Source organism: Purpureocillium lilacinum, assembly GCF_023168085.1.
Source record: "Purpureocillium lilacinum CBS 284.36 DNA, scaffold_6, whole genome shotgun sequence".
NCBI classification, from domain to species: domain Eukaryota; kingdom Fungi; phylum Ascomycota; class Sordariomycetes; order Hypocreales; family Ophiocordycipitaceae; genus Purpureocillium; species Purpureocillium lilacinum.
In genome coordinates, this window is record NW_027072116.1 from 2,962,623 (window position 1) to 2,987,701 (window position 25,079).

Sequence of the window (25,079 nt, forward strand, 5' to 3'; positions counted from 1 at the left end):
CAGGCGTCAGCAAAAGCGGCAACGACAGCGACGAAAGCAACGAAAGTAAAGAAGGTAGCGGTAGGAACGAGAGGAACGAGAGTAGCGACCGCGACTACCGCAACAGGAGTAATCACCACGACCAGAGTAAAACGCCCATAAGAGCTCCGATCGCGACGACCGTAGCGCCTCAAGCTGCGACGAGACCGACGATCGCGATGAAAGCGGCGAGAGCAATCCGTAGGCCACCTATGTAGCTACACCTTATCACCTTTGCAAATAGGTAGACCCTTATACCTTCCCAACCGCGGTCTCTTACTTCGCATGGTTCGTAAAGCCATTCCACGCGTAGCCGACCGTATCCCGGCAGCCGAGTGCCCGCACCGCGACCACCGTTCCTCCCTCCAAGACGCCGCAATGCCTACCTCACGAGCAGTAGACTCGCAAGAGTTTCACAAAGGGGCAGTTCTGGTCATAGAGCTTTGACCCGTCCCAGAAGTCGGCCAAACAATGTTCTGCAGATTGATGTTCATTCCTACCTGGCGTACCAGTGAACGGCGCCGTGAACAGGATGAAGCAGGTGGCTGCGCCTACACACAACCATGAATGCCTCCCCATCTAAGCGATTAGTTCTGTTTGCTGTTCGCTTACACACTATCTGGGAGATCGGGTACCGTGGGACATGTTCTTTGACCTGGTCCTCTTTTTTGCGCCCTTTTGAACAGCCCCTGCGTATAAATTGAGCTCTCCATCCTCAACACTTCTTCTTTTGTCCCAGCTATCTGTCTTGCTCTTTCTCTCTCCTATAATCCTCTTCCTTCTCCATCTGTCTCTCTATCTCTGTCTCTCACCCCTGCTCAGCTCAGGCCTTACTTCATCTTACCTTCTAATGAATAAGTCTGGTTCCATGTCAGATTCCAACCTTGGCCGCGACACAACCATGCGTCGTCGGTTCCAAGCACCACGCTACGGTGCGCGCCCAGGTCCGCCCGCCCCTCTGGCAACACCCATACCTCCCCAGGAGCGCGCCCGCGCGGCGCCGGCGGCGTTCCAGCCCGAGGACACAGGCCCTATGCCTGAGCCACCCGAGACTTCCCCAGCGCCCGAGAGATCACGCACCATGAGCGGTTCTGAGTCCGGCTCGCTCGACTCGCAGTCATTCTCAGACAATGAATCTGAGTCGGAGGCCGAGAGCGAGCCCGCGCCGCCGTATGTACTCGGACCACCCCGTCTTCCCCCTTCTGTCACGAGCTTGCTTCCTAACCAGGTCTATACATCAACGCAGTCCAAAGCCAGTTCCCAGAGTAAGAAGGCCCATGGCTCGCGGCGCCGCCCAGACTGCGACTCATACCGGAGCCTTTAGGCGGCCCATGAATGCAGCGCCTGTAGGTGAGAGGCCCGTCTTTGAAGCGCGAAAAGGCATTGCTGCACTGCGCGTCGAAGCTCGCCGAGAAATCCAGGCCCTCATCGAACTGCTCTTGGCCAACGATATACAGTTGTTGCTCACCCACAGGCCGGATGGCGCCGCCAGCGTCAACTTGAAGTTGGCGACGATTGCGAGCCTGGTCAAGGCTGTGACTGTTCTCGAGCACAGCGAGGGCCGCGGCTGAGCGATATGGAACCAAAAAGAAGGTTTGCTAGGGTTGGATGCGCTTTCGGAGGTGTTTGTGCACGATGCTGGTGGTCCTGGCTATGTTCATTTCTGCATGTAACTTCCACGAACCTCGGTTGTCTCTAGGCTCGAGGTTCTCCTGTGGCGCTTGGTAATGAAGACGACAGTGTACACACGCAAGCTCGGATCACGCGCCTTTTTGATGACTTGGGCAAAGCCATGACACTTTGTGACCACATCTTTCATGATGAAAGATCGGTGATTGTTCAGAATGGGATTGATGCAACGAGGAACTAAATATGAAACTGTTACTAACTAGCACCAACAACGACAAATAATAGACTACGACCAATCGCAGACCGAGGGTATCCGCGGCTTGCCACTCAAGAGTCTTGCACTCCATTCACGTGGTGATCGGCCTCCCTCCCCCGGATGCTCAAAGGGCCAGCTGCCATGGCGCGGCCATGGGGATGCGGGGAGCGGCTAAGTACAGCGTAAGCGAGGACGCCAATTACGGAGCAGGTCAAGCTTACTGCAAAATGCAGCAGATGTCGTTGAGCCAATTGCCGGCGGATCAGGGACGGGCGAATGCCGGAGGCAAGCGTCGATTCCTTCGCGCAGTTTCAGCCCTGAAACTGCGCCGTGGGCAAGCCCGCCGCCATTTGACTGCGACGGTCCAGGCGCAGCGCAATCCTCATCCTATCCCACGACGCGCATAGCGTCGCTCCTAAGCTTGCTGTAAATGCCTAGATTGGTGGAATGCCAATTTCCTTGAAGCGTGGGTTGGACAAGAATCCACTCCATCGACGACTTCGGCCACCTCCAACCCACAGCAGGGACCGGGGCGCTACCTCCCTAACAGCGACAGTCGCCCTTGTTGAGCCTGGTCAACTGCGCGTAGGGCCCTAATCGATGAGGATGCCCTTGCCGAGATCCTCTAGAGCAGGAAAGCCGCGCGCATGGGGGTCGACGTCGTCTATAACGGGCTAAGTATTCGCGACCACTTCCATACGAGCCACCGAGTTATGTTCATGGTGTTTGCGACCGCCGCTACTTACCAGGCGTTCCGTACGGCAGAGAAGGGCTGCCTATCCGCGTCTAGCGTACATGTAGACGGGAAAGCCCGTAAATGCGGTGAACGAGGTAAATAGTAGTTGAGCTCTCAAGACCGCAAATACAGTATATGTTTCCAAGACTACACAAACCACATCGTCTCATCCTCTACTTCGCCTACATGCCTCACCTCCACCCTTAAAATCAAAATATATTTGGCCATTACCGGGCCGGCTTTCCCGCCTGTGCGGGGGCAACAGCGCTAAGAATGCCATCGAGCAAGGGACTGCCATGGGAGGGGGCATCTGCAGGATTCAAGCCGTTGTCGATGGCGACATGAGCCTGGCGATGAGCTTCACGTGCCCCATCGTATGGTCCTTCCTTGGCTGCTGTCCCGGATTTACCCGTAGGAGCCGTGTACCTGAGGTGATCCGTTCCGGTTTCCAACATTGAAGAGAGGCCCCCTCCTCCTCCTGTAGAGGAAGCGTTAGGTGTTGACCTGTACATGTTCGAAGGAAAGATAAAAAGGCCACGTACCTAGGATGTTGCCAAGGGGGTTAGCAGGCAGTGCCATCACACCAGGAAGCAAAAGCAGAGTAATGCTGGTGACGGCCTTGGCGATAGTGAGCTGCATCTTGCTTGAGTCCACAAAGAATGAAAATGTATCAAGTAAGAAAGTCGATTTGTATACAGTGTTGATGGTCGAGAAGCAGTAGGATATCAATTCTCTGGGGAGATGGGATGTGATATTTCTGTTGTGTGCCTGCCTGCCTGCCTGGGAGAATCCGGGTGACCTAAAGACGGCACGGTTTCAGGAGACGGCAAACTCAATTACTCGCAGCCATATGGCAAACCGTGGAAAAATGGTTCTATCGAGCTACGGTGACCCTGGCTTCGATCCCGCTGCTTCTGGGCATTAGAGTTCAAGGCTGTTTGAACGGGTGCACGGGCAAGGCCCAGCGTTTCAGGAACACCAGACCGCAATGTCGAAGCGCGCGCTGTGACGTGCGCGAAGCCTACCGTGACTCAAGAGCGATCCATGTTGGTTTGCTATTTAAACGCTACATGTTCGATTTATTGCCAGTTGATTGCTGTGGCGCAGGGCTTATGTGTATGCCCGTGCGCTTATCTACCCGCATCTTCATCTCCCTGGAATCTTGCGCTGTTGCACTCACCAGTACAGACGCGGTAGGGATTTCCAGGGTCTGAGTTACCTGGACCGGTGCATGGTCGGTTTGTCTGTGCGACGAAGAATCGCTACAAAAACGTTTCTGAGAGAAAGGCGCATTGACGGGAGCTCTCGGGCACAGCCCGCACCCGGGCGCGGCGAGCATTGGACCGGCGCCGTCGGGCAGCTTTGGCTTGTTCTGTTCGGCCGGCTGCTGCTTGCCGTATTGTCAGAGGCTAAATCTTGGAGAGTTCAACTGGTGAGTCGCCGGCGAGCCGCTCAAGAAAAGGCGCCTCGCACGCCGGCAGTATCCCCGACATGGAGCCCAAGAATGGAAGATCGGCCGCCAGATATTACCGGGCGGCGTGGGGGATTCTGCCCACGCAAGATGGAGCGGGGGCCGGCCCAGACGCCATCTTCGCCTTAACTAACTCCGACTCTCCAACACTGCTGCTACGGAAGGGGCACAGCCTGGATTCGCGCCGGCTAAGGTTCCAGTGTCATCGTAGCTGCCGCCCAAGCCGAAATACATTTGCGCTCAGACCAGCGCGCAATCACCTCAGTCATACTCGTAACAAAGGGACCTCCATCAAAGTCGAAACCGGCAGGATATCCACAGCGCCGTCAATCCCGCCCGCCCGAGAGCCCAATGTACGCAGACATCTCCAAGCCGCCGCCTCCGCTCCCGGCCCCGCGGCTGTCGGAGCTCCGGCCCAGGGTGCACCTGCTCCGCCCGCTGTCCCGGCGCGGCCACGGCCCGGGCCTGGTGGTGCTCACGCCGGACTCGGCCTCGGACAACCGGCTGGGCATTGTCGAAGGCGTGCCGTGGCCGCTGCTCAAGTGGGCCGAGGAGGGGTATGCTGTCGTCGAGATCCAGACTTCCGCAGTGAAGGGCGATGGTAGTGGTAACGCGCGGGATGCGCTGGATGCCGCGTTGAAGGCGTTGGCTGCGTGCGAAGAATGCGATGGGCAAAGCAAGATTGGCCTCGTTGGTAAGAATGATTCACCATCAAGTCACGCAACCAAGTCGCTGACTGCGCAGCGTATGACTTTGAGGCGTGGAACCTCATCGTGCCGTCTTTATCGCACTTTGCCACGATTGTCGCCGGCGTCGTATACGCCGACGACAAGGTGGCACTCGAGTCGGCCCCCATTCCCATACTGCAGCACCTGGCCGGCCGCTCTCCCGGCAAACGCCAGGACACGACTTCATCAGTCAAAGTCCACTACTACCCGACGGCCCCGTCAAAGCGCTTCGCCGTACCGTTCCAGCCCGACTTCTCCGCCAACGCCGAGTCCGTCGCCCACTCGCGCAGCCTCACCTTCCTCAAGCCCCTCGTCGGGGGCCCGTACTTTGACCTCGAGGCCATCTGGGACGAGCACACGTACTACGAGTTCGCCGACCGCTCCGTGGAGCACACCATGAGCACCATGGTGCAGGAGCCATACGTGAACCACGTGCCTACGGTAAGCGGCGCCCCTACGTGTGAGCTAACGAGATGAACAACGGATGACTGACTCTGGCGGGATTGTGGCAGTTGACGGGCGGCATCGGGCGGGACCACCTGTCTGCGTTTTACCGGGACAACTTCATCTTCAACAACTCGGCCGACACAGAGCTCGAGCTTATTAGTCGCACTGTCGGCATCGACCGGGTGATTGACGAGTTCATCTTCAAGTTCACCCACGACCAGGAGATCGACTGGCTGTGAGTGACATCCCTCCTCATAACAACTCTGCTGCTATTCCGCGGAGAAAAAATATCGATGGCTTACCATCTTCATCCCACATCATTTAGTCTTCCCGGAGTTCCGCCCACGGGTCTCAAGGCCGAGGTTCCGTTCACGGCCGTGGTCAACATCCGCGGCGACAGGCTCTACCACGAGCACATCTCGTGGGACCAGGGCACGGTGCTGCGCCAGCTGGGGCTGCTGCCCGAGTACCTGCCGTTCCCATACGCGCTGCCCGACGGCAGGACGGCGGCTGCGGGTAAAAAGTTTGAGTACCGGGTGCCGGTGCTGGGCGCGGAGACAGCGTCCAAGATGCGGGACAAGAACAGCGTGTCGTCCAACGGGCTCATAGGGGGGACGGTTCGTGAGGTATGAGTCGGTATGTGGTAGCATGTGAGCGTCGTCAATATAAAAGAGGGCGTCGGCCTTTGACGCAGCTGCAGACAGAAACCTGGCAGGCAGGTGTCGGGAACGAAGACGTTCGGTTCATCCGCCGCATGACGGGAGTTGTTGATAGAATTGTCATATTCGTAGAGCCATATTTTACGACTTATAGCACCGCGCTGCCTGTACATCGTTGCTGTCGCTCTACAGCTAGCAAAAGCTGGCTCTGAGAAATAGCACTACTCGCTTGATACTGAAGTGTCAACATGAACTGGCCGCCCGACGTGCACCCCTGTCCGGCCCGACAGCCGTCGTCAACCCTGAACCGAGATTGCAAGCCGTGTGCTCTGACAGTACCTTTGTGCGAAGCACGGGGAACGACAGGGCTCAGATGCGCTGGGCGATGCGCGCGCATGCACAACCGCGCGGACGTGCATGGAGACGCGGCACGAGATAGGCGGAGAAAATCTCGGCGTTAGGTAAGGGGAACGCAGGTTGGGAGGCACTTGGAGGTGGCGTCGAGATGCGCGCGGCGCGGACGAGAACCGGGCGGCCAATCGGCTCCGATGCCAGCACAGGTTGGACGGTGTGTGTTTTTCTCGTCCGTTTAGCGAAATGGGGAAAGGATGGAATTGGGCGGCTGGTGCTTCAGGGGAGGGGGGGCCAGGGACAAAACCTGGGGAAGCTGGAGGATGAAGATGCGAGCTGGAGGTGTGCCGTCTCTAGGTACGTGCCCGTAGGTCCAGCGCAGTACGGGGCAGTGCAGAACCCTGTAATTAATTGGATTCCAGCACACGGCAGGTGGGCATTTCTCTGTTAGGAGCGAAGTACCTCAGCCCGGGGCCGTTGGGCGCTGTAGCTTGTTCGCGGAACGTACTTGGTATCTCTGGCCGTTTCTCCCGTGGCAGGTGACCTGAAGAAATGTGCTGGAGAAGGTGCGTCCCTGGCGTGTCCAGGTGACGTCGTTTGGCGCGCGCGCACTGGCCGGCCTGGCTCGACACGGCAACCGTCGGTGTAGTCGCTCCTTCCCATCGATCCATCCATCGTCAGGACGAGAGCTGGCCTAACAATTAAATATGGCCACGCAAAATGCCATTTGGCTGCGCCGTCTCGCCCACGATGGCTTCACTTCTTTTCTTTCCCCCGCTCTCCACCGCCCGCCGCAGACGCATGTTTCGGTTCTGCAGCAGCAACCACCTGCCTACCCGACCGAGTCAGAACCCGGCCAGCTGCCGACAGCATCGCCAGCACCACCACCACCACAAGTAATACGATCCACCGAATCCACTCCGGCACCCATCCTTGTCTGACCTTTTCCGCGTGTCACCCGCCTCTCACCCCATCTCGCAGACATCCGTCGCTCCTTCACTTTTGCACAACTCGCCTCTCTTCCATCATCACTCAGTGACGAGCGACTGCCGACTCGACATCGACGCGAGGTTGCGTCGCCTCTCACCCGTCCGTCCGTCGCCTGCCCGTGTAACACGCCACCCGTCAGGCACAGACACACGCCTCGTGTCTCGGTCTGGTCTTGTACGACATACACGCACTGCACACCGCCGCCGACGTCGCCAGCACCCTTTCTTTACTTCCGCCATGGTTCATTGACGACGAAACCCAATCATCCGTCTTTTCGTTTCCTTTTCGTCTGCACAACGCGTCCCGTCCCATTGCAGGCCGGAGCCGTCCGTGTAGCGATGAAGCCACGACTTCAGCACGTCCTCGGTCTGCCACGCCGCCTGCTCGCACAGCCGCCGACGTTGCCTGGCCCGTTGTCCCGGCGTGCCCCTGAGCTGTCGAGATGCCGGGCCTTCAACACGTCTGTCCCAAGACGCGTGTCTCCCGCTGAGGGCCGAGGGGGCGGCAACCAGCGGACGGCAGCGGCAACTGCCAAACGGGTATCGGGACCCGCTTCGCCTCGACGTGCCGTGGCGGCAGCCGGGCTCGCGGGACTCGTATCTGCGTTGGCGCTACTGCATCTCTCCTCCACATCTCCGACATCCTTTGACTCCCCGGCCTCCGCCGTTGCCTCGGCCTTTTCTGCTGCCGCCGCCGCCCACTCGGACCCGGACCCGGGCCCCGTCTTCACCAAGTCGCCTTCCGGCCCCAGCTCCACTGCCGCCGACAACCGCGACCCGGACCTGCCACGCTTCCGCATCTCAGAGGTCCGCAAGCACGGGGCCGACTCGGACAACCCTTGGGTCATCCACGAGGACAAGGTCTACGACATCACTGACTGGGTCCCTGCCCATCCCGGCGGTCAGGTCATCCTGCGTGCCGCTGGCGGCTCCATCGACCCCTACTGGAACATCTTCAGCATCCACAAGAATCAATACGTCTACGATATCCTTGCGCAGTACCTCATCGGCTACATCGACCAAGCCGACCTCATTGACGGCCTGCCTGCCCAGGATGAGATTGAGGATCCTTTTGCCGACGACCCTCAACGAGACCCGTCACTCATCACCAAGACGGCCAAGCCACGGAATGCCGAGACGCCGGGCGAAGCATTGAGTTCCCAGTTCCTCACTCCCAATGAGCTCTTCTATGTCCGCAATCACATGTGGGTGCCCACGATAGACGAGCCGGCTGCCGACAAGTACGTCCTCACTGTCGAGCTCGTCGATGGGACCACCAAGCAGTACACTCTTCAGGACCTCAAGTCCAGATTCCCGAGCCACACCATCACTGCCGTCCTGCAGTGTTCTGGCAACCGCAGGAAACACATGACCCAGGGCTCTGGCAGATCTACCAACGGCCTTCAATGGACTGCCGGGGCTATTTCGAACGCCACGTGGGAGGGCGTCTTGCTATCCGACGTTCTGGCCGATGCTGGATTTGAAGTGTCTGAGGCTTTGAGCGGCGAGAGTGAGGCCAAACACGTCCATTTTGCCGGCCTCGAAGCATACGCCGCATCTATCCCTATCAAAAAGGCCGTTGACCCCCAAGGCGACGTGTTACTCGCGTACTCGATGAACGGGCAGCCACTGCCACGCGACCACGGCTATCCACTACGATCCATCGTTCCCGGCCATGTCGCCGCCCGGTCCGTCAAGTGGCTCAACCAGATCACCCTAAGCGACGAAGAGAGCACCAGCCAGTGGCAACGCAAAGACTACAAGTGCTTCGGCCCCAACGAGACCAAGGTCGACTGGGACGCCGCTCCCGCAATTCAGGAACTGCCTGTACAGAGCGCCATTACAGAGGTCAAGACCGGGGGCTGGACAAAGGCCGCTCGGAACGATGCACAGGGCCAGGCCGATGAGACGGCACAAAAGGTCACGCTTGGTGGCTACGCGTATTCTGGAGGAGGACGCTCCATCATCCGTGTGGACGTGTCCATAGACAGTGGCAAGTCTTGGTCCCAAGCCTACCTCTTGCCCGACTGCATCGGCAAGGACGGCTCCCCGTCACCCTGCCAGGGCCACGGAGCGTGGTCGTGGAAGAGATGGAGGTTCGACACCGCGGTCCCGTTGGGGACCTTTCAAGAGCCAGAAAAGGTCGGAAGCTCTGAGCAAGTAGGGTCAGGCGAGGTTGAGAGCCCACCAGCCGCGACCCGGGGCAACAAGAAGTGCACAACCGTCATGGTCAAGGCCACCGACGACACGTACAACACGCAGCCCGAGAGCCATGCCGCGACGTGGAACCTGAGGGGTAACCTCGCCACTGCCTGGCACCGCATCCAGGTGTGCGTCGACTGCTCCTCGGCGCCCGCCCCTTCCTCGGCTTCGGATCAAGGCGCCCCAAAGAACAAAAATGACGGTTGAGCGGCTTTTCTGTCCCTCCCAGTTTTATCATGGCGGGGGAGCCGCACGTCCAGCCAGTACTGTATTTATATCACGGCCATCGCACAACATGTCAGGCCGGTGCACTGAGCATACTTTATTGTTTCGATTTATTGGCGTTTGGGATTGGCGCGAGCACAGAGCGAACAAACGGCCGTGGTGCCGAGAGGATTGGACCATTCCAGGTGAGCGAAGCGGCGCTGGTACAGACAGAGAGACGTCCAGTAGCAATACTATCCATCTATGCATTAATACAATAACAAGGACATTCACGGTAGAGAATGGCACGTCTTGTGCCGAGCAATCGCGTTGAAGACACGGTCAAAAGTGATGCGTAGTAACAACATTTAAGAGTTGACAGCCCGAGCCTATCGTCAGGCCCGGGTCAGTTCCAATTCCAATGCCACGGCCACGGCCACCGCCCGTCTAGTGTCTGCTCTACTTTACACGTATGGAAACACGGTGTACATCGCCTCTACTGCTGCTGCCACTACTCCTCGTCGTCCTCGGCGTCGGTAAAGTACTCAAACTCGCCCGGCACCTGCGCCTCCTCGTCGCCCTCGGCGTCCTCGTCCACCGCCGTCAGGACGCCCGCCGCCGCCGCTGCGCCGGAGCCCATGCCGGCGTCGCCGCCGGGCGTCTGCGGATCCACGAGGCCAAACGGCGAGCGGCCCTGCTGCTGGCGGAACATGTCCAGCATGGCGTTGCTCCCGTGCGGCGAGCGGCCGTGGTCCGCCGCGAGGCTCTCCAACAGCGACCGGTTCGCGGCGGCTCGGCTTGCGCGAGCGGTGCTGGGCTGGCCGGCGACGGGAGCGCGCTCCGTCGTCACCTTCTTCAATTTCTCCTCGATGAGAGACTTGGGCTCATCGGGCTGTGTGTCGTCGAGGAGCAGGGGGCCACCCGTGGGCTTTACGTAGTTAGCTTCAGACCTGTTCATGCAAAGGGTTGAAATGAGCTGGCTCACCTTCTTGACAGGCTTGTACCGTCCAGCGGGGAAGCTGATGTACTTGAGCTGCCCGGGCAGGACACGGCTCATGTTCTCCATGTCGTAGCCAATCTTCTCCTTCTCCGGCTTCTTCTTCGAGTCGGTGGGCGTAGCCGCCTCCTTCTCCTCACCTTCCTTCTTCTCCTTGGGCTCGTCCTTCTTCTTCTCCTCGTCGACCTCCATCTTGTCTCCAGCCTTGCTGGGGGTCGGGTCGATGTCCATACTCTCGCGACGCTGGGCACGCTCCTTCTTCTGCGCTCTTCGCTTCGCCTGCGCCGTCGTCGAGAGAATGGCCGTGGCAATCAGAGCAGGGCCCTCCTCAGTCTTGACCTCCTGCTCAGGCGGGTAGTCGAACAAGCTCTGCCGCGTCGCGCAGTGGAACTTGAAGTCGGGCATTTCGAGGTCGTGGTCAAGGCCGATCACGGCTGTGGGCGAGAAGCTCAGTGACAGGAAGTGAGTAAAGGGGAACCAGTACCAGTACTGGGTGAAGACAGCCATGCCGACGATGCCCGCCATGTTGAGGTTACCCGTCTGAGTCTGGAGCCCAATGGTGCAGTTGCGGCCGCCGGCGTCGATGATGCCAAGGGCAAGGGCGGCGCCGAACTTGGTCATCGCGTCTTCGTGGCGGTCACCAACGACCTTCTTGAGCGTCTTGCGGATGGATGAGACCTTGGGGTTCATCACCTCATTCTGCTGAACCATGATCATAGCCAGCGAGATAAGGGCACCCTGTCGGACGAAGTCCGTCGGGTCCTTCATCATGGGCTCCAGCAAGTCGATGGCCTCATCGAGGCCAGTGCCAGCGCAGGAGATACCCAGGGCCATGGCAGAGCCGTAGCGGACGTGAGGGTTGTACGACTCGGAGAGCAGCTCAACCATGCGTGGCACGCTGCCGGGCTTGCGGAAGAGGATGAAGCCCAGACTCATGACGGCGATGCGACGAACATCGTCGTTGACGTCGCTGACGGCGGTGTGCAGGAGCTTACGAATCGCCTTGTTGCTGCCGGTGCCGCAGTAAGCCAGGGCAACAGTCATGATGCCACCATATCGGAGCGTCGGGTCGGGGTCGTTGAGAAGGCCCTCGATGACAACATCGGCACCTTCCTGTCGGCCGTACATGATGAGCGCCATGCCCATGGCGACGCCCCGGACAATCTTCTCGTGGGTCGTATCATGGGCATAGGTAATCATGTCCTCGAGTGCCTTGGCGTTGCCTGTGCCGAGCATGATGAGACCCATGGAGAGGCCAACGGCCTCACCATTGAGCGCCGAATCCTGGAAAAGGATTTCCTTGAGCTTCTCAAAGATCTCGGTGTTGCCAGTCGCCATACCGGCGATACCCAGGCCGAGAGCGCCTCCATGCTGGACAACCTCCTCCTCAGCCTGAGTGAACTGCGTCTTGAGGTAGTCGAGCGCGTCGGCGCCGTGGTTGGCGTGGATGAGGCCGTAAGCGTACAGGGCACCACCCTGGCTAAAGATGGAGCCGCTGCCCAGTCCACCCGCTCTGGGCAGATACGGCTCCAACAGCTTGCGGGACTGCGACAGGTTCCCGCGGTGAATCACGCCCAGGGCGGCAGTGGCGGTGAATTTGGACCAGTTGACGGCCTTGCCGAGCCAGTCGAGGTTGTCCCGGAAGAATTTGTCGTTGGTGGTGCCTTGGTTCATGAACGCATTGCAAAAGGTGACGGCCGTGTGGAAGATGGAGTTGCGGCCCTCGAGGCTGTCGCGGACCTTGTTGAGAATGCTCAGGTCCGTGTGGTTGTTGCGGTAGAGGAATTCGCGGTTGAGGCGGATCGTCTTGGAGCCGTCCAGGATGGATCGAATATTGCGGTAAACCTTGGCGACGCCTTCAGGCAGAGCTTCTTCGGGTGCCTCCTGCTGGTTCTCCAACAAGGGGGCGTCTTCCGAGGTGGTCTTGTTAGAATCCTCAGTCACCTCCTCTTCTGCCTTCTCCAGCTGCTTCCCCGAGGGCAGGGAATCTAGCACCTTGCCGAGGAACTCTTGTGTGCCGTTGTCGTACAAGTCGAAGGCGATTTGGTAGGCATTGGCGATTGATGTGCGATCGCCGTTGTCAACAAGCGTGCGCAGCATGCGTGACGCCTCCTCGTCCGAGTTGAGGTAAACGACACACCTCGCAATGGCGAAGTAGTCTGGGTTCGGTATATCGTTGAGCAGGTCGAGGATGAGGCGGAGAATCTCGGTGCGGAAGCCACGCTCCTGCACAATGTCCATGCAGATGCCCAAGGAGTATTCCATCAGCTCTTCGGCAGGACCCGGAGCGTCTTGCGACTTTGTCTTTGCTCGCTTCTCGTCCTCGCTGGCACGCTTAATGACCCGGCGCAAGATATCGAGGTTCTTGGCTTCGACGGCGATGCCGACAACTTGCCTGTAGCGCCCCTGCTTCAGGCAGCTGTCAAAGAGGCGTTCGATGACACGCTGCAGGGAGGCCTCGGTGGCGCTGTCGGGGAGTTGGGCGATTGACGCCGAACGGCCTTGCTTGGTCAGAGGCTGGAAGGTGGCATCGAAAATGGTGTTGTCGATGGACGCGCGGGAGAGAAGAGACTTGGGCGGGAGGGTCGTCTGCGAAAAGGGTGTCGTCGGGGACATGACGGCGCCATCGGAAGCGTTGGAGAAGGTAGTTGTGAGCTCAGGCAGGTCGGCGTTCTTGGAGGCCTGAGGCTTGGCGTGCTTGGAGGCGGTGACGGCAATATACTGATCGACGCACTTGGAGATGATGGTCTCCTCGAACTCGCCGGGCGCGTCGAGCTTGAAGAGGTCACCGGCGGCGAGGGCGTAGACCATGCTATCGTTGTAGGCCTGCAGGTGGTAGTAGACCTTGGCCAGGACGAGGGCAGCCAGCTGGCGCTCGGGGAAAGTGTCGTCTTCGTACAAGGCCTCACTGCAGAGCGCGGGTTAGCTTTGCCTTGTCTTGAGGCTCTTGAGGCTGAAGCCCTTGGCTTGACGGCCAAGACTTGCGGAAGGGGCTTGTGGCAAAACGCACATTTGGCTCAGAGCTCCGGCCACCTCGGTCCAAACGGTGTCGATATCATCGTTGAGCGTCTGCAGGGCAAAGACTTTGAGCTCGGGCTCTTCGTCGGCCAGAAAGGCCAGGACGCCGGTCGCCGAGACGAGGCCAGGCATCGTGATGGTGGCTTGTTGTGACGGAGGAGGCTTCCGGAAGGGCAGGCGAGGCACCAGCTCGGGCAAGGCTTGCGGACCTCGAGCGAGGCTGTAATTAACGTGGCAACGGGCGTATGAAGCAGCGCCCAGGAGCCGAGAACGGGATGCGGGTGGTGTACACGGATTGATGGGGAGGAGGTGATGATGCAATGCGATGCGAGGGATGTGATGACTGACGGGCTTTGGCGCGAGCACGAGCAGCAGGCACGACGGCTTCCACGTCCACGTCAGGCACAGCTCTGCCTGCTCCCTGCCAGCAACGGAAGCTAGCTGCGTGATTGGCGGACTGGTGCACGGCTGACATAATCGCCAGCCGGACTGACTTGGGCCCACAATTCCGGGCACCCGGCGCCGGGCCACTCAGTACGAGGACATCACCAATTGCTCGATATTTGGTCTGAAACGGCACAAGGCATCAGTTTAGGGCTGTGTAATTGTTTGCGTCTCAAAGTTTTTTCCACATGTCTCTACGCAGTAAAGGTACAAGTTGCGCCTGGGACCTCTTCACAGTGATGCCGGTTGTCCATGGCCCAAGCACGTGTAAGCATCACCACAAGCCCTGGCCCAAGACAACCAGCAAGCCCAGCTCCCGCCACCCCAATTGGTGTAAGACGCAAAAGAAAAGCTTGTCGGATAAAGCCCGGAGCACACGCTGACACTTGCCCGTTCCAGAAAAAAAAAAGAGTGGCAGCACAAAGTCATTACAACTTCGGGCCACCATCACGACACAACTCAAAAAGATATCGCATCTCCCCCGGGAAGGCTCGAACTTCCAACCTCCTGATTAACAGTCAGACGCGCTAGCCAATTGCGCCACGGAGGAATGAGCGAACTGAGTTCTGATTCGTTGGGACCTCGAATCATTATTTTGTGATAAGGAGGGTTGGCTCCAGGGGTTGAGTCAAGGTTGTGCCCACAACCACCCACCATCATGTGGGGCAGTCTACGCAGAGCCAACCCGGCAGTCATTAGTCGGCCGTAGCTGGTGTTGGTTCGTTTAACGAGAGACAACTGGCTGAGACGCCTGCGTGGCATGACATGGATGAAGCTCAGAGACTCAATCGATGTCTTCATCACCTGAGCCAAGAGGCCACGAGACGCAACTGCAACTGTGTGAGCTGGTTGCCAATTTTCTTTCAGCTGGTGTCTGTGGGCTCAGCAATGGGACAGGTCAACAGACCCCTGGATGTTCCAGTGAGTGTTGGGAGCATGGCGCGTGCGACATGGCCTGCCGCTTCTCACACCACCCGCTCTCGAAGGGGACAAGGCTCGGGAAGACAGTCTCTCGGAGTTGTGCCATTCAAAGCGATTCAACGCATGCCCTATGAGGCATAACGGTACAATTTTCTACGTCATTGTCCCCCGTCTGCCCATATTGGAGCAAACAACACAACTGTTTTCTGGCCGCGGCCAAATCCGCTTACAGTAACTGACCAAGGAGGCTTGCCACGACGGCTTAGTCGTTTTCTTGTCTAACGAAGATGCAGATAGAGTACAATCAGTCGGCGAAGTCGCAGCTTCGTCAGGACCCTCGGCATAAGAAGTTTCACCAGACCGAAATGCCGCTTCCGATCCCTGCTCATCCTCCTCGTTGACCACAGCCTTCGTTTTCTCACAACTCTTACTTCGGGCGTCTTTCGAAAAGCATTTTCTGCAATGCCAGGAGGCTGTTGCGCTGTCCATCATTTTCGACAATGTTGGCCTGAAAGTCAGCATGTGTGAAAAGGTGCGGCCTTGGACCCTCGTGCTCCGCAAACATCTGCAGAGCAGTAGTCATCGCACCCGTCCGGCCATGGCCGTAGCCGCACCAGACAAGAGTGGCACCGGTCCGATGTGCCTTGAACGCGTTCCACGCCTTCTCATAATCCCCAAGAGACGGTACGCCCCGGTCCTTGACAGGCAGTGGCGTATATGCGATGCCGCCTTTCGCCAGGGCTCTTTCCATGGTCTTAGATTTGGCCGCTGAATTGACGCTGATGACGTGGGTGATGCCTTGAGACTTGAGAAATTGGAGACCTCGACCTGACAAGTACTGGTCGGTGTCCTCGCCTCCGAAGTCGGGCGCCCCCGAGCGAGCAAGCCTATCTCCTTTTTGGAGACGGCTTGTCACCTACGCAAATCGCTTGATGCCTACTTCATCCCCGTACACTAGGTAAACACAAATATATAAGCTACTTGATTGCATTAGCTTGTCGGAAGAGCCTTACCGGAGACATCCGCGTTCGTGTTTTTGCTCGCTCGGACAGCCTTGACAATGGCCGCGGCTACCAAGAGACTGGCAAGTATCCGATGGAACATGATTCTGTCAAGAAGCTCGAAATGTGGTCAGTAGAAGAATTTCAGGGCGAGCTCTACCTGTACTGGATCACAATGCGCAGGCTCGCGGTCTGGTGGCTCCGACGAGCCTTTTACATGTCGGCTTGTACTGCATTTTAGCGGAGTCTTGACTCAGGAGCAAACAAGACAGGGGCCCCGCAAGGAACAATCATCGACATTCTGTTGCCTTCATCCCGCTGAAGCTCACTGACAAGCCTTAAGATTGAGCCCGCCTGATCGGGAATCTAGCACCCGTGACTAGCTGTTGCCAATTTACATTGCGCATTACTATGCATGGTCCTCGTATGGCGCGATCTGGAGTATTCACGGACATCGCCGGACAGGGTAGCCTACTACACCTTCAATCTTGAAGTCATGCACGACCATGCTATTGGACATCTACTCGGACCGAATCTCGTATTCTTGTCATTACATTGCCGCTGCGCACGAAATAACACGCCCGCGGGCGGAAGCATAGCCAAGTTAGTAAGAGGACTGTCTGGGACTGTCGCAGAGCCAGTTGAGCTCAGGCCCACTCGTGCGGCGTACGAGTAATTGATCCCTTGGGCGGCACAAATGGGCCTGAAGGGTAGGGAATGCCAAAGGCATCAGTGAGACCAATCCATGCAGAGCATGAGACGACGTCGCCTGATGCTCCAACAATGGTCCCGTCGGCCTGTAGCGCCGGGATGTCTAGCCACCCTTAAGACTTGACGGGCTGCTGGAGAGGCGCTCTGCGTTGGCGGGCAAAGCGACAGACACTGAGAGACAGGAGCGGCATAACTTCGCTGCGCAGCGCCGCAGACAACAAGCCTCAATTACTCAGTGTGGCCAGCGCGCAAGGCATACGAGGGGGAAATTGTACCAGAGGCCAAGGGCTATGGAAGGCATAGGGGATTAAGGGACGCAATTGACACGATGGAATCAAAGAGGGGATACAAATGTCACGACAAGGCGGAAGAGGCATGAGAGGCCAAAGCCTCCAAACGTGAGCAGCAAGTTGGTTGTCTTAGTGTCGCAGCGGATGTCTGGACTGCCTTGCAAACTCGAATCCTCCAAAAAGAAAGCCCAATGACCCCATGATCCCCAAAGTCAGCCCTCAATGCCCACTAAGGCTCGTGAGAGGAAGCGACACAAGTCAGCCCACCCTCGACAGAGCAAGCCATGGCAGCGAGTGCCGTGTCATTTAGAAGCGACCAGCCAGTACGTCCTCTTTGACTGCCTCAATGTACTTGCGTTGCTCCTCCTCCGCCATGCCGTTCCAACACGCGGCCGTCATCCCTCCAGGCAAGAGGATTCGCAGGGTCCTGTTCTATGAACATCTTGCCAAGAGGGCATGGCACTCTGCCCACGTCTTGAACTATGCCTTGGATCAGGGCATGGAGCATGGCTTGGAACTCCAGCAGATCAGCATTCAGGGCCTCCTTAATTCTACGGATCATGCCGCGGTGAACCTCCAAAGGCATGCAACCCGGGCAGAAACTTCCATTCTGGTGGGTGCTGGCCTCCGAGTCTGCGACGCGTGGCTGGTCCGTTCGAATTTGGGTGAGGAGTTCGGCCAAAATTCGCTGCGACGCAAGGTCGTGTTCAGCCTCCTGCGCTGCTTCGTTCTGAGAGTTGGAAGCCATTGCTGTAATGTTGTTAGTCATGCTATTGGCGATAGACCTGCAGGGGAAGCCACCATACAGAAGAGAGAGGCCACGATTGTTGCCGGTGATGCCAAAAGACGAGAGATGGGCGCGTCTGCGGTCAAGACCTGTGAACCTCAAAGGCCATGTTAGATGTGGACTGTTCACTCAAGTTCATCCAGCCAAACGCAGGCACACTCACCCAAGAGACACAATGCAAGGCACTGAAGAGATGAACAGTGAGCGCAAGGCTTGCGAGGTCGTGTTGCGAGACAGCGATTGAGTCTTGCGGCGAGGTCCTCTGGGAGGAGGGAAGGAGTTCGCTGCAGCACCACAAGGGTTGGGCGGAGGTGCGAGGTTATATACCCAATGGCTGGGGATGCGAAGGCCAGCACCTCGCATGCTGTGAATCACTGCTTAACGTGCGATGCGTGCGGCCGCAGGTCTATTGTTCGGGCAGGTCTTGCATTCATCATCGTTCTGGCCCTGAGGCCGCCCCACAGCTCGTCGGGTAGGAGCATGAGTTCCGCTTCCTAGCTTCCGCGCAAACTAAGCACCGTGGTTTCGGATGGAACTGGCGAAGCAATGCCGTGGCCTTGCAGCCTTGTGGCATGTGTGGACTCACAAGCCATGAGCCGGCCGAGTCTTGATGTGTCCGTGGTCGCGGTCAGGGCATGTGCAAACCAAGGCTACGATCTTGGGAATGGACATGGACTAATGTAGTCTACACAAAGGCTTTCGAAAGCGGACGGAAAGGCAGGAAAACAGCCGTGTGTTGTCATCCTTCTCAAATGAACCTCCCCATCTCTCAATCTACAGATTGGTTCTGGTCGGTTCTGTCAACACATCAAGGCCATTGGGAGGCTGGACACTGGACTTGGAGCATGTAATGGCATTACTGTGCTAAGCCACGCTCAGCTGATTGAGTTGCGACAGTCTTCGTCTTCTTCGCGAAAGGCTTTGATGGTGAGGCATTGTGGGACGCGGCAGAGGGAGGCAGGCATGGCGAACAGACTGCGACTCCGTCATTTGGCTTAGGGCCACCATGGCATTACCAATGCGATGTTACGACCACAAACTTGGGCTGTCTCCTGAATGCCTTATGGATTGGTCTTGACGTGATCAAGCAAGTATTGGAGCTGGCATCGGAGACGCGTGAGACATGCCTTGGGACGTGGCGCGGGTAGTTGCGCCGTTTGCCTTTTTATCTGACTTCTCTATCTTGAAGGATGAAACGAGTCTGTGGTGGCAATTGGCTTACACTCAGACTTGCTGCTCGGCAAGTCTTGTCCACAAGACTTGAGCCAAAGGCCTGGTGGCAGAGCTGCTCGCGAATGCCTGCATGTGGGTGGATGTTTGGCTCGGACACATCAATGATCTCTTCCGCGTCAATGCTTGAAGCTTCCATAAGCTCAACCCTTCCTGTCTTGTGCCCTTAGCTTTATCGTTTTACGGACGGTCCTTGACTTGCCCTGGCCATGCTTGCAAACCTTCCGAGGTTCACTTCTTCTCCAGGAACGGCACAAGCTGGACACATGCAGAGTATCACCGATATGACTCCCGTTGCACACGACCCTCAATCACCGCATCGAGGGTGAATCAAACAATAGCCTTGCTCCCGAGTCTCAATGACAAATCGGCGAGCATGTCAGAAAGAGTGCATGATTTCGCCCCCAGCCCTGAAGCTCTCGCCCATTGAAAGCTTGGATGGAAGCTTTGCGGGCATGCAGCCCCGCCGAAGCTACAGTGGGGTTCGGTGCTGCCGCCAGGGCAGCTCCAGTGGATCAAAGTCGCCGCACCACACTTCAACCCAACCAGGACCTCAAGGAAGCCCACTCATCATCCCCATCAAAGCCCATCCACCGCCCACCTCACCCGCACCCACAGAAATCCGCACACCAAAAAAAGACGAGACCCCCAACTCCAGCAGCAAAACCCAGCTGCCAACGACGAATAAACGCCCCTCTTCAAGCGCAACAGGAGGGGCCGCAGAGGGCCAGCAGACGCACACGCACACGCACATAAACCACTTCGGCACCTATTTTTGTCATCGCCTACCCGCACGGTCGCGTGGCCTAATGGCTAAGGCGCTAGATTTCGGTCAAGGATTGATCTTTGTCAGTCTCTTGAAAAAAAGTACACTGAGCTCTCTAGAGATTCCAGGTTCGACTCCTGGCGCGATCGCGTGTTTAATCTTTTTTGCTCGTTGTGCTGCTGTTTTTGCTCTCCCCTTTTTTTTTTGGCCACCGCAGACGCTACGACACTTACGCTGCTAGGGGTGCTTCATTCTTCTTCTGTCGGCTTTTTGTCCCTTCTGTGTTTAAGGGTGTGCGTGCGTACGTATTAGTGATCAGAGGGTTACTTTGCAGAGCTGTCAGGCAAGATCTGTCACGATTGCTTGGCGGGCTGTGTGCTTAAATAGGCATTTGCTCGTTTTGGAGTTTTGTTGCTAGGCTACGACGAGGGATCGGACAGACTGCGACGTTACACATGCTTGTCATATCCATCACCATCACTTGCGCAGATCCCAATTCGATACGACAGTTCAGAACATATAGGCTGTAAAATCCGGGCTATCCATTGCGGATATCTATCGTCTTCGGGCGGTACACAAGCTGAGCAAGACGCATTCTCAGCTCTGGTGAATATCATGCGGCTACCCTAAACTCATCACAACTCGCAGCCGCGTCCCTGTCACGGCGGGGTCTCGGGCCATCGGTGGCCTTGCCGCGTAACTTTTAGGCACTCGGGGAACCCCAATCCAAATTCATCGTCCTCGCTCGACTGCCGAGCGAAGGCTGACCAGCCTTGGACACCGGGGTCACATCTTATGTGAGACTTTTGAGGGTCTCAGTGAGCGCCACCCCTGGATACAGAAAGCTGGGGCGAGTCTGCCCCCGCCTCGACCACGCCATTGCGCCAAGCTGATCTGTCATAACACCATATCTGGACGCATTCGGGGCCCCCTCAGGCTCACTCGCACGGAAGGTCGGGGCTGATTGCGTGCTGGGGATGGGCAACCGGCGACGAGCCGGCGCCTGCCAACCACCCTAGCGCCCCCGTTCAGTGCCAAAGTCCCGCATTCCGCCAGCGCCGCCCGCATCCCCAATTGCGTCAGCCCGGCCTGGATGACAGCATCCCAGAGCTCCGGCCAATGGCGCACCTGGTGCAGCACGCCATCGCCGGCTCTTGGGCTAGCACTCAGGGTCTCGGGGCGCGCTGTGCGTGCCTCGAGGAACGACGGGAAACAGCCTGTCTGACCTTTGGGGCTCAATCGGAGGCTCCATCCAGGTGCCGAAACCAGACGCGTCGACGAACTGCCCAAGTGAGGAACGGCCTATGATGTAGAGGAAAAAGTCAGTCTCGACTTTCAAGCTGGCACAAGATGCTTCCGCGAGGCTCACGCCCCAGGAAAGCTGTAGCCGCCAAACTTCCACCTACGCCCTCAGCTCCGCCACGGCTGGTCGCCGAAGGCGAGCTCCCCGGATGGAGGGGTCGAGGGGCAACCCGGGCTGCGAGCATGGTAGGCTAGCGGAGGGGTTGGCCGCCCGGAATGGAGGGGCAAAGTTGAGGCCAAGCTCCGTTTTGTGGACGCGGCGACGCCTCCCGCAGGCTTAGCAATTGCGTCTTCTGGCCTTTGCCTGACGCCCCTGGGTCGATTACGACACGTATTGGCGAGCTCATGCCTCCTGCATGTCTCGAAGCCGCCGCCCACTTGCCGCCGTAGACGAGGCATATAAAGTGATCCTGGTTGCCCCCTCCCCTCAGGGACGGCCCTCCTCTTCCTTCGTAATCCTCGACTCCTGTGTACAGCACCCCTATCAGCTTGTCAAGTCAACAGCTTCAACATACCTGCAACCAACCACCATCATCACAATGGCTGCCAAAGGTCCCCTCCGTCTTGGCACCGAGGCCCCCACCTTCGTCGCTGATTCCAGCAAGGGCAAGATCGACTTCAAGGAGTTCGCTGCTGACAGCTGGGTCGTCTTCTTCTCTCACCCCCAGGACTACACTCCTGTCTGCACCACCGAGTTGGGGGCCTTCGCCAAGCTCGAGCCCGAGTTCACCAAGCGCGGCGTCAAGCTGCTCGGCCTGTCGGCCGACTCGACCGAGCGCCACGAGGGCTGGATCAAGGACATCGCCGAGGTGACTGGTGGGCAGGTGAACTTCCCCATCATTGCCGACTACGACCGTACGGTCGCCAACCTCTATGACATGTAAGTTTCCGTGCCGTAGCTGAAGGGGGGAGCCATTGACAACTGACAAGATGGCACGCAGGATCGACTACCAGGATCCCACCAACATCGACCACAAGGCGCTGCCCCTCACCATCCGCTCCGTCTTCTTCATCGACCCCAAGCGCACGATCCGTACCATCATCTCTTACCCTGCCTCGACTGGCCGCAACGCTTCCGAGGTCCTGCGAGTTGTTGACTCGCTCCAGGCCGGTGACAAGTACAAGATCGCCACCCCCATCGACTGGCTCCCTGGTCAGGATGTCATTGTTGCCAACAGCGTCAAGGACCCCGAAGCCAAGGAGCTGTTCCCCAACTTCCGCACCATTAAGCCTTACCTGCGCTACACGGCTCTGCCCCAGGCTTAGTTGAAGAAGTAGCAAAATGTGTGAAAAGAGCGCCGACAGAAAGAGGAGGGAAAGGTACGGCTGACGGACGTTCCGCCGCGTCCGAACGCCACTGGTACGGGAACGAGTCCGATCGGGGTCGACATGTACTGGCCTCGGTCGCGGTAATGATGATAATACCAAATTAGCCACAAACATGCAGCTTGTTTCGTGTCCACGACGACTGCCCGTCTTGCTTGAAATAGAATGGGAGCGAATGGCCTGGATCTGCCCCTCCAAGCCCAGCTATACCCCACACTACAGCGTATACACCATGTTACTTGTATGGGCAAGTAGTATTCCCGGTGAGGTAATGCCGCCGGCCGCTGTCATCAATCTCGAACACGCATGGACGTGATGCGGCGCAGAAGTGGAGAGAAGCCCATGTGGGCGGGTTCCGAGGAACCGGGTACCTCCTGGTCCCTGCAAGTTAGCCAGGTACAGCACTGTAGCGCGACTGACAGCAAGCCTCGTTCTTGTTTCGTTTCGAACGGTCCGAATGGACTGTGCTCGCTTGCGATAATCGTGACTGCGGCGGCCGAGTCATGACGGTCCTGTCGAGATCTGCAATGTCGGGGCTGAAACTGGACGACGACAAAAAGGGGCCTGGAGCGTTCTCGAAGTCTGAATGGAAGATGCCAATACGCGTTCTTGGTGCGTCCGTCCAGCCCTGCTCCACGATGGCCCAATCAATTAACGCGCCAGGGCTGGCCCCTCAATCCGAAGTAACGCTGTCCGACGGTGTGCGCAAAGTACAGTACGAATGGAGGGATGGAAGCTGCAGGCAGGATGGTCGTGCCGTGCGTTAGTTGGTACTCCAGGCCAGGCAGCTCGGCCATAGTATTCTGTGTCGACGGAGGGGGCCGAGGAGTCAGGCGACAGGGACACAGAATAGGGCTTCGAGAGCTGCAGCAACTGGACTCGCCGCGCAGATACCAACTAGTACCAAGCACGAGTAAGCAAGCACTGTTTTGGTGAGGATGAAGCGGTGGTTGGTGCCCTTGCAAAAGCTCGAATGAAGGGGCTGAGGTTGGTGCCACGTCCAAGTTTGGCGTTTGGCGGTGCCTGTCATGGAGCGCCTGCAGTCCGTCACCTTGCCTTGCTGGGCCGCTCCTGCCCTGCCCTGGAGGTCCTTCCGCAAATGTGCATGGCCCAGGCGCTTAACGCTGAGGAAGGTGCATGTCGACCCGTCTCTTGCCGTGTTGCACTGGCCCTATGGCTCCAACAGGCTCGCGGAAAGTACCTGCCTGCCTACTGCTTCGTACTTGCGCTCAACTGCGTCTCCTGCCTGCGCGTGCAGCTTTCATCTTCTTCATCCTCCCTCGCGATACCAGGCCCTCGCCATTCTCAACGACGTCGCCCGCGCGGGGCATTACCGTCCCCCTCTTTCATCCGTCCATCCCGCCTGGAACAGTAGGAAGCGATAATCCTCCCGCGTCATCGTCGCCCGATCCTCGACTCGCCAGGCGTCTGTGCGTGCGCCGTGCGCCAGCGCCGGTTCCACTTAACGTTAGCACCGCACCCCAGCACCCACGCGCGCCGGAACACGCTCCTCATTCTCTCCTGACCACGCCGGCCGTCCACCTTCGACTTCCTCTCTCAGCCTCTCGCATCCACCGCCCGCTCCCACTGCGAGTCGCATCGCGACCCAACCGAGCCACCGTCCGAGCGACGCACCGGTTCCTAGTCGCGCACGCATACTCCGTACACACCGACGAGTACGCGTATTCCTTACGCTCCACGACCGTCGGTGCGCAGCGACCTTCGCCCGTTTCTTACTCCCCCGCCGTGGTGCCTGGAGCCGCGACCCGCCCGTCCGCAGACCCCCGATTCGGACACTTTGCCCTATCTTGGGCCTCTGCCTTGACGACGCCGAGGAACCAGGGCTTGCCGAGACGACAAGACGTGCGCCGGTCAGCCGGACCGCAGCTCGCCATCTAGCCAAGCTCAGCACGGACGCCCTCGACCTTCGCCGTGCCGCCGTCTCGATCCTCTCGACGCTCGAGTGCCTCCTCGCTTCGCACGCGCCCCCCCGCCAAACTTCCTAGGCCGTCCGTGGATTGTCGCACCCGCGCACGCTGAGCACCGCACATCCTGCGCAGCTCTCTCAGAACGCCTGGCCTTCGTGTCTGCTTCGCTGCGGGACCACCACTGCAATCCTGCTGCATGCGCACTAATCCGCGGTCAACGTGCGGGCTCCGTCAGACTATTGCCTCAGCGGACCGACATTAGGTGTGTGCCCCGTACCCAGCCTCGCCTGCCCTCCCCTGCAATATTCGCCTGCTTTCCACGTCCTGCGTCTTCACCCATAAGTCCATGTCATGTCATGCTGGACTTGCGCGGCTCCCCTTGCTCGTCCCCAGTCTTTCCTTGCTCACCCATGCCCTGAACCCGTTGTCGCCGTCCACGGACCCTGCTCTCCTCATTCAGGCCTTGGCACCCTGTTTGCGCAAACCTTGTCCTGCTCCTCCCCGGACCCAACACCGGGCACTTGTTCAAGGTACCGTGGTTTTCTACGGGGGCCCTCTACAAAGCAGTCCTGCGGAGTCGGAAGGTCAAGTCGACCTACCTACTTGAGTCTACCCAGCCTGTCCCCGTCGGTGGACGTGCGGAACAGACTCAGCAAGGCGCGACCTGC

General features: G+C 58.3%; 6 protein-coding genes and 2 non-coding genes across 8 annotated transcripts; 5 read left to right on the forward strand and 3 right to left on the reverse strand.

The window, feature by feature from the left end:
* Positions 1-1,099: 1,099 nt before the first annotated feature.
* Positions 1,100-1,589, forward strand: PLICBS_008788 (uncharacterized protein; the record flags this gene model as incomplete). The annotated part of the gene is made up of 2 exons (XM_018324740.2): positions 1,100-1,188; positions 1,265-1,589. 2 exons carry the CDS (start codon positions 1,100-1,102, stop codon positions 1,587-1,589), a joined length of 414 nt encoding a protein of 137 aa, XP_018176134.1.
* A 2,872-nt stretch (positions 1,590-4,461) lies between these two features.
* On the forward strand, positions 4,462-5,917 carry PLICBS_008789 (uncharacterized protein; the record flags this gene model as incomplete). The annotated part of the gene is made up of 4 exons (XM_018324739.2): positions 4,462-4,804; positions 4,855-5,279; positions 5,351-5,520; positions 5,611-5,917. 4 exons carry the CDS (start codon positions 4,462-4,464, stop codon positions 5,915-5,917), a joined length of 1,245 nt encoding a protein of 414 aa, XP_018176133.2.
* A 1,706-nt stretch (positions 5,918-7,623) lies between these two features.
* PLICBS_008790 (uncharacterized protein) lies at positions 7,624-9,693 on the forward strand (the record flags this gene model as incomplete). The annotated part of the gene is made up of 1 exon (XM_018324737.2): positions 7,624-9,693. One exon carries the CDS (start codon positions 7,624-7,626, stop codon positions 9,691-9,693), a length of 2,070 nt encoding a protein of 689 aa, XP_018176131.2.
* Positions 9,694-10,201: 508 nt separating this feature from the next.
* On the reverse strand, positions 10,202-13,837 carry PLICBS_008791 (proteasome regulatory particle base subunit; the record flags this gene model as incomplete). The annotated part of the gene is made up of 3 exons (XM_018324735.2): positions 10,202-10,618; positions 10,676-13,595; positions 13,698-13,837. The coding sequence occupies 3 exons, from the start codon at positions 13,835-13,837 to the stop codon at positions 10,202-10,204; spliced, it is 3,477 nt and encodes a 1,158-aa protein (XP_018176129.2).
* Positions 13,838-14,625: 788 nt separating this feature from the next.
* PLICBS_008792 lies at positions 14,626-14,699 on the reverse strand. The gene has a single exon. It is a non-coding gene; the product is annotated as a tRNA-Asn (tRNA).
* A 798-nt stretch (positions 14,700-15,497) lies between these two features.
* On the reverse strand, positions 15,498-16,174 carry PLICBS_008793 (uncharacterized protein; the record flags this gene model as incomplete). Its single annotated transcript, XM_065601458.1, has 3 exons — positions 15,498-15,957; positions 15,991-16,006; positions 16,084-16,174. 3 exons carry the CDS (start codon positions 16,172-16,174, stop codon positions 15,498-15,500), a joined length of 567 nt encoding a protein of 188 aa, XP_065457530.1.
* Positions 16,175-19,884: 3,710 nt separating this feature from the next.
* Positions 19,885-20,004, forward strand: PLICBS_008794. Its single transcript has one exon. It is a non-coding gene; the product is annotated as a tRNA-Arg (tRNA).
* A 1,692-nt stretch (positions 20,005-21,696) lies between these two features.
* On the forward strand, positions 21,697-22,423 carry PLICBS_008795 (uncharacterized protein; the record flags this gene model as incomplete). Its single annotated transcript, XM_018324733.2, has 2 exons — positions 21,697-22,037; positions 22,099-22,423. The coding sequence occupies 2 exons, from the start codon at positions 21,697-21,699 to the stop codon at positions 22,421-22,423; spliced, it is 666 nt and encodes a 221-aa protein (XP_018176127.1).
* Between the last annotated feature and the right edge of the window lie 2,656 nt (positions 22,424-25,079).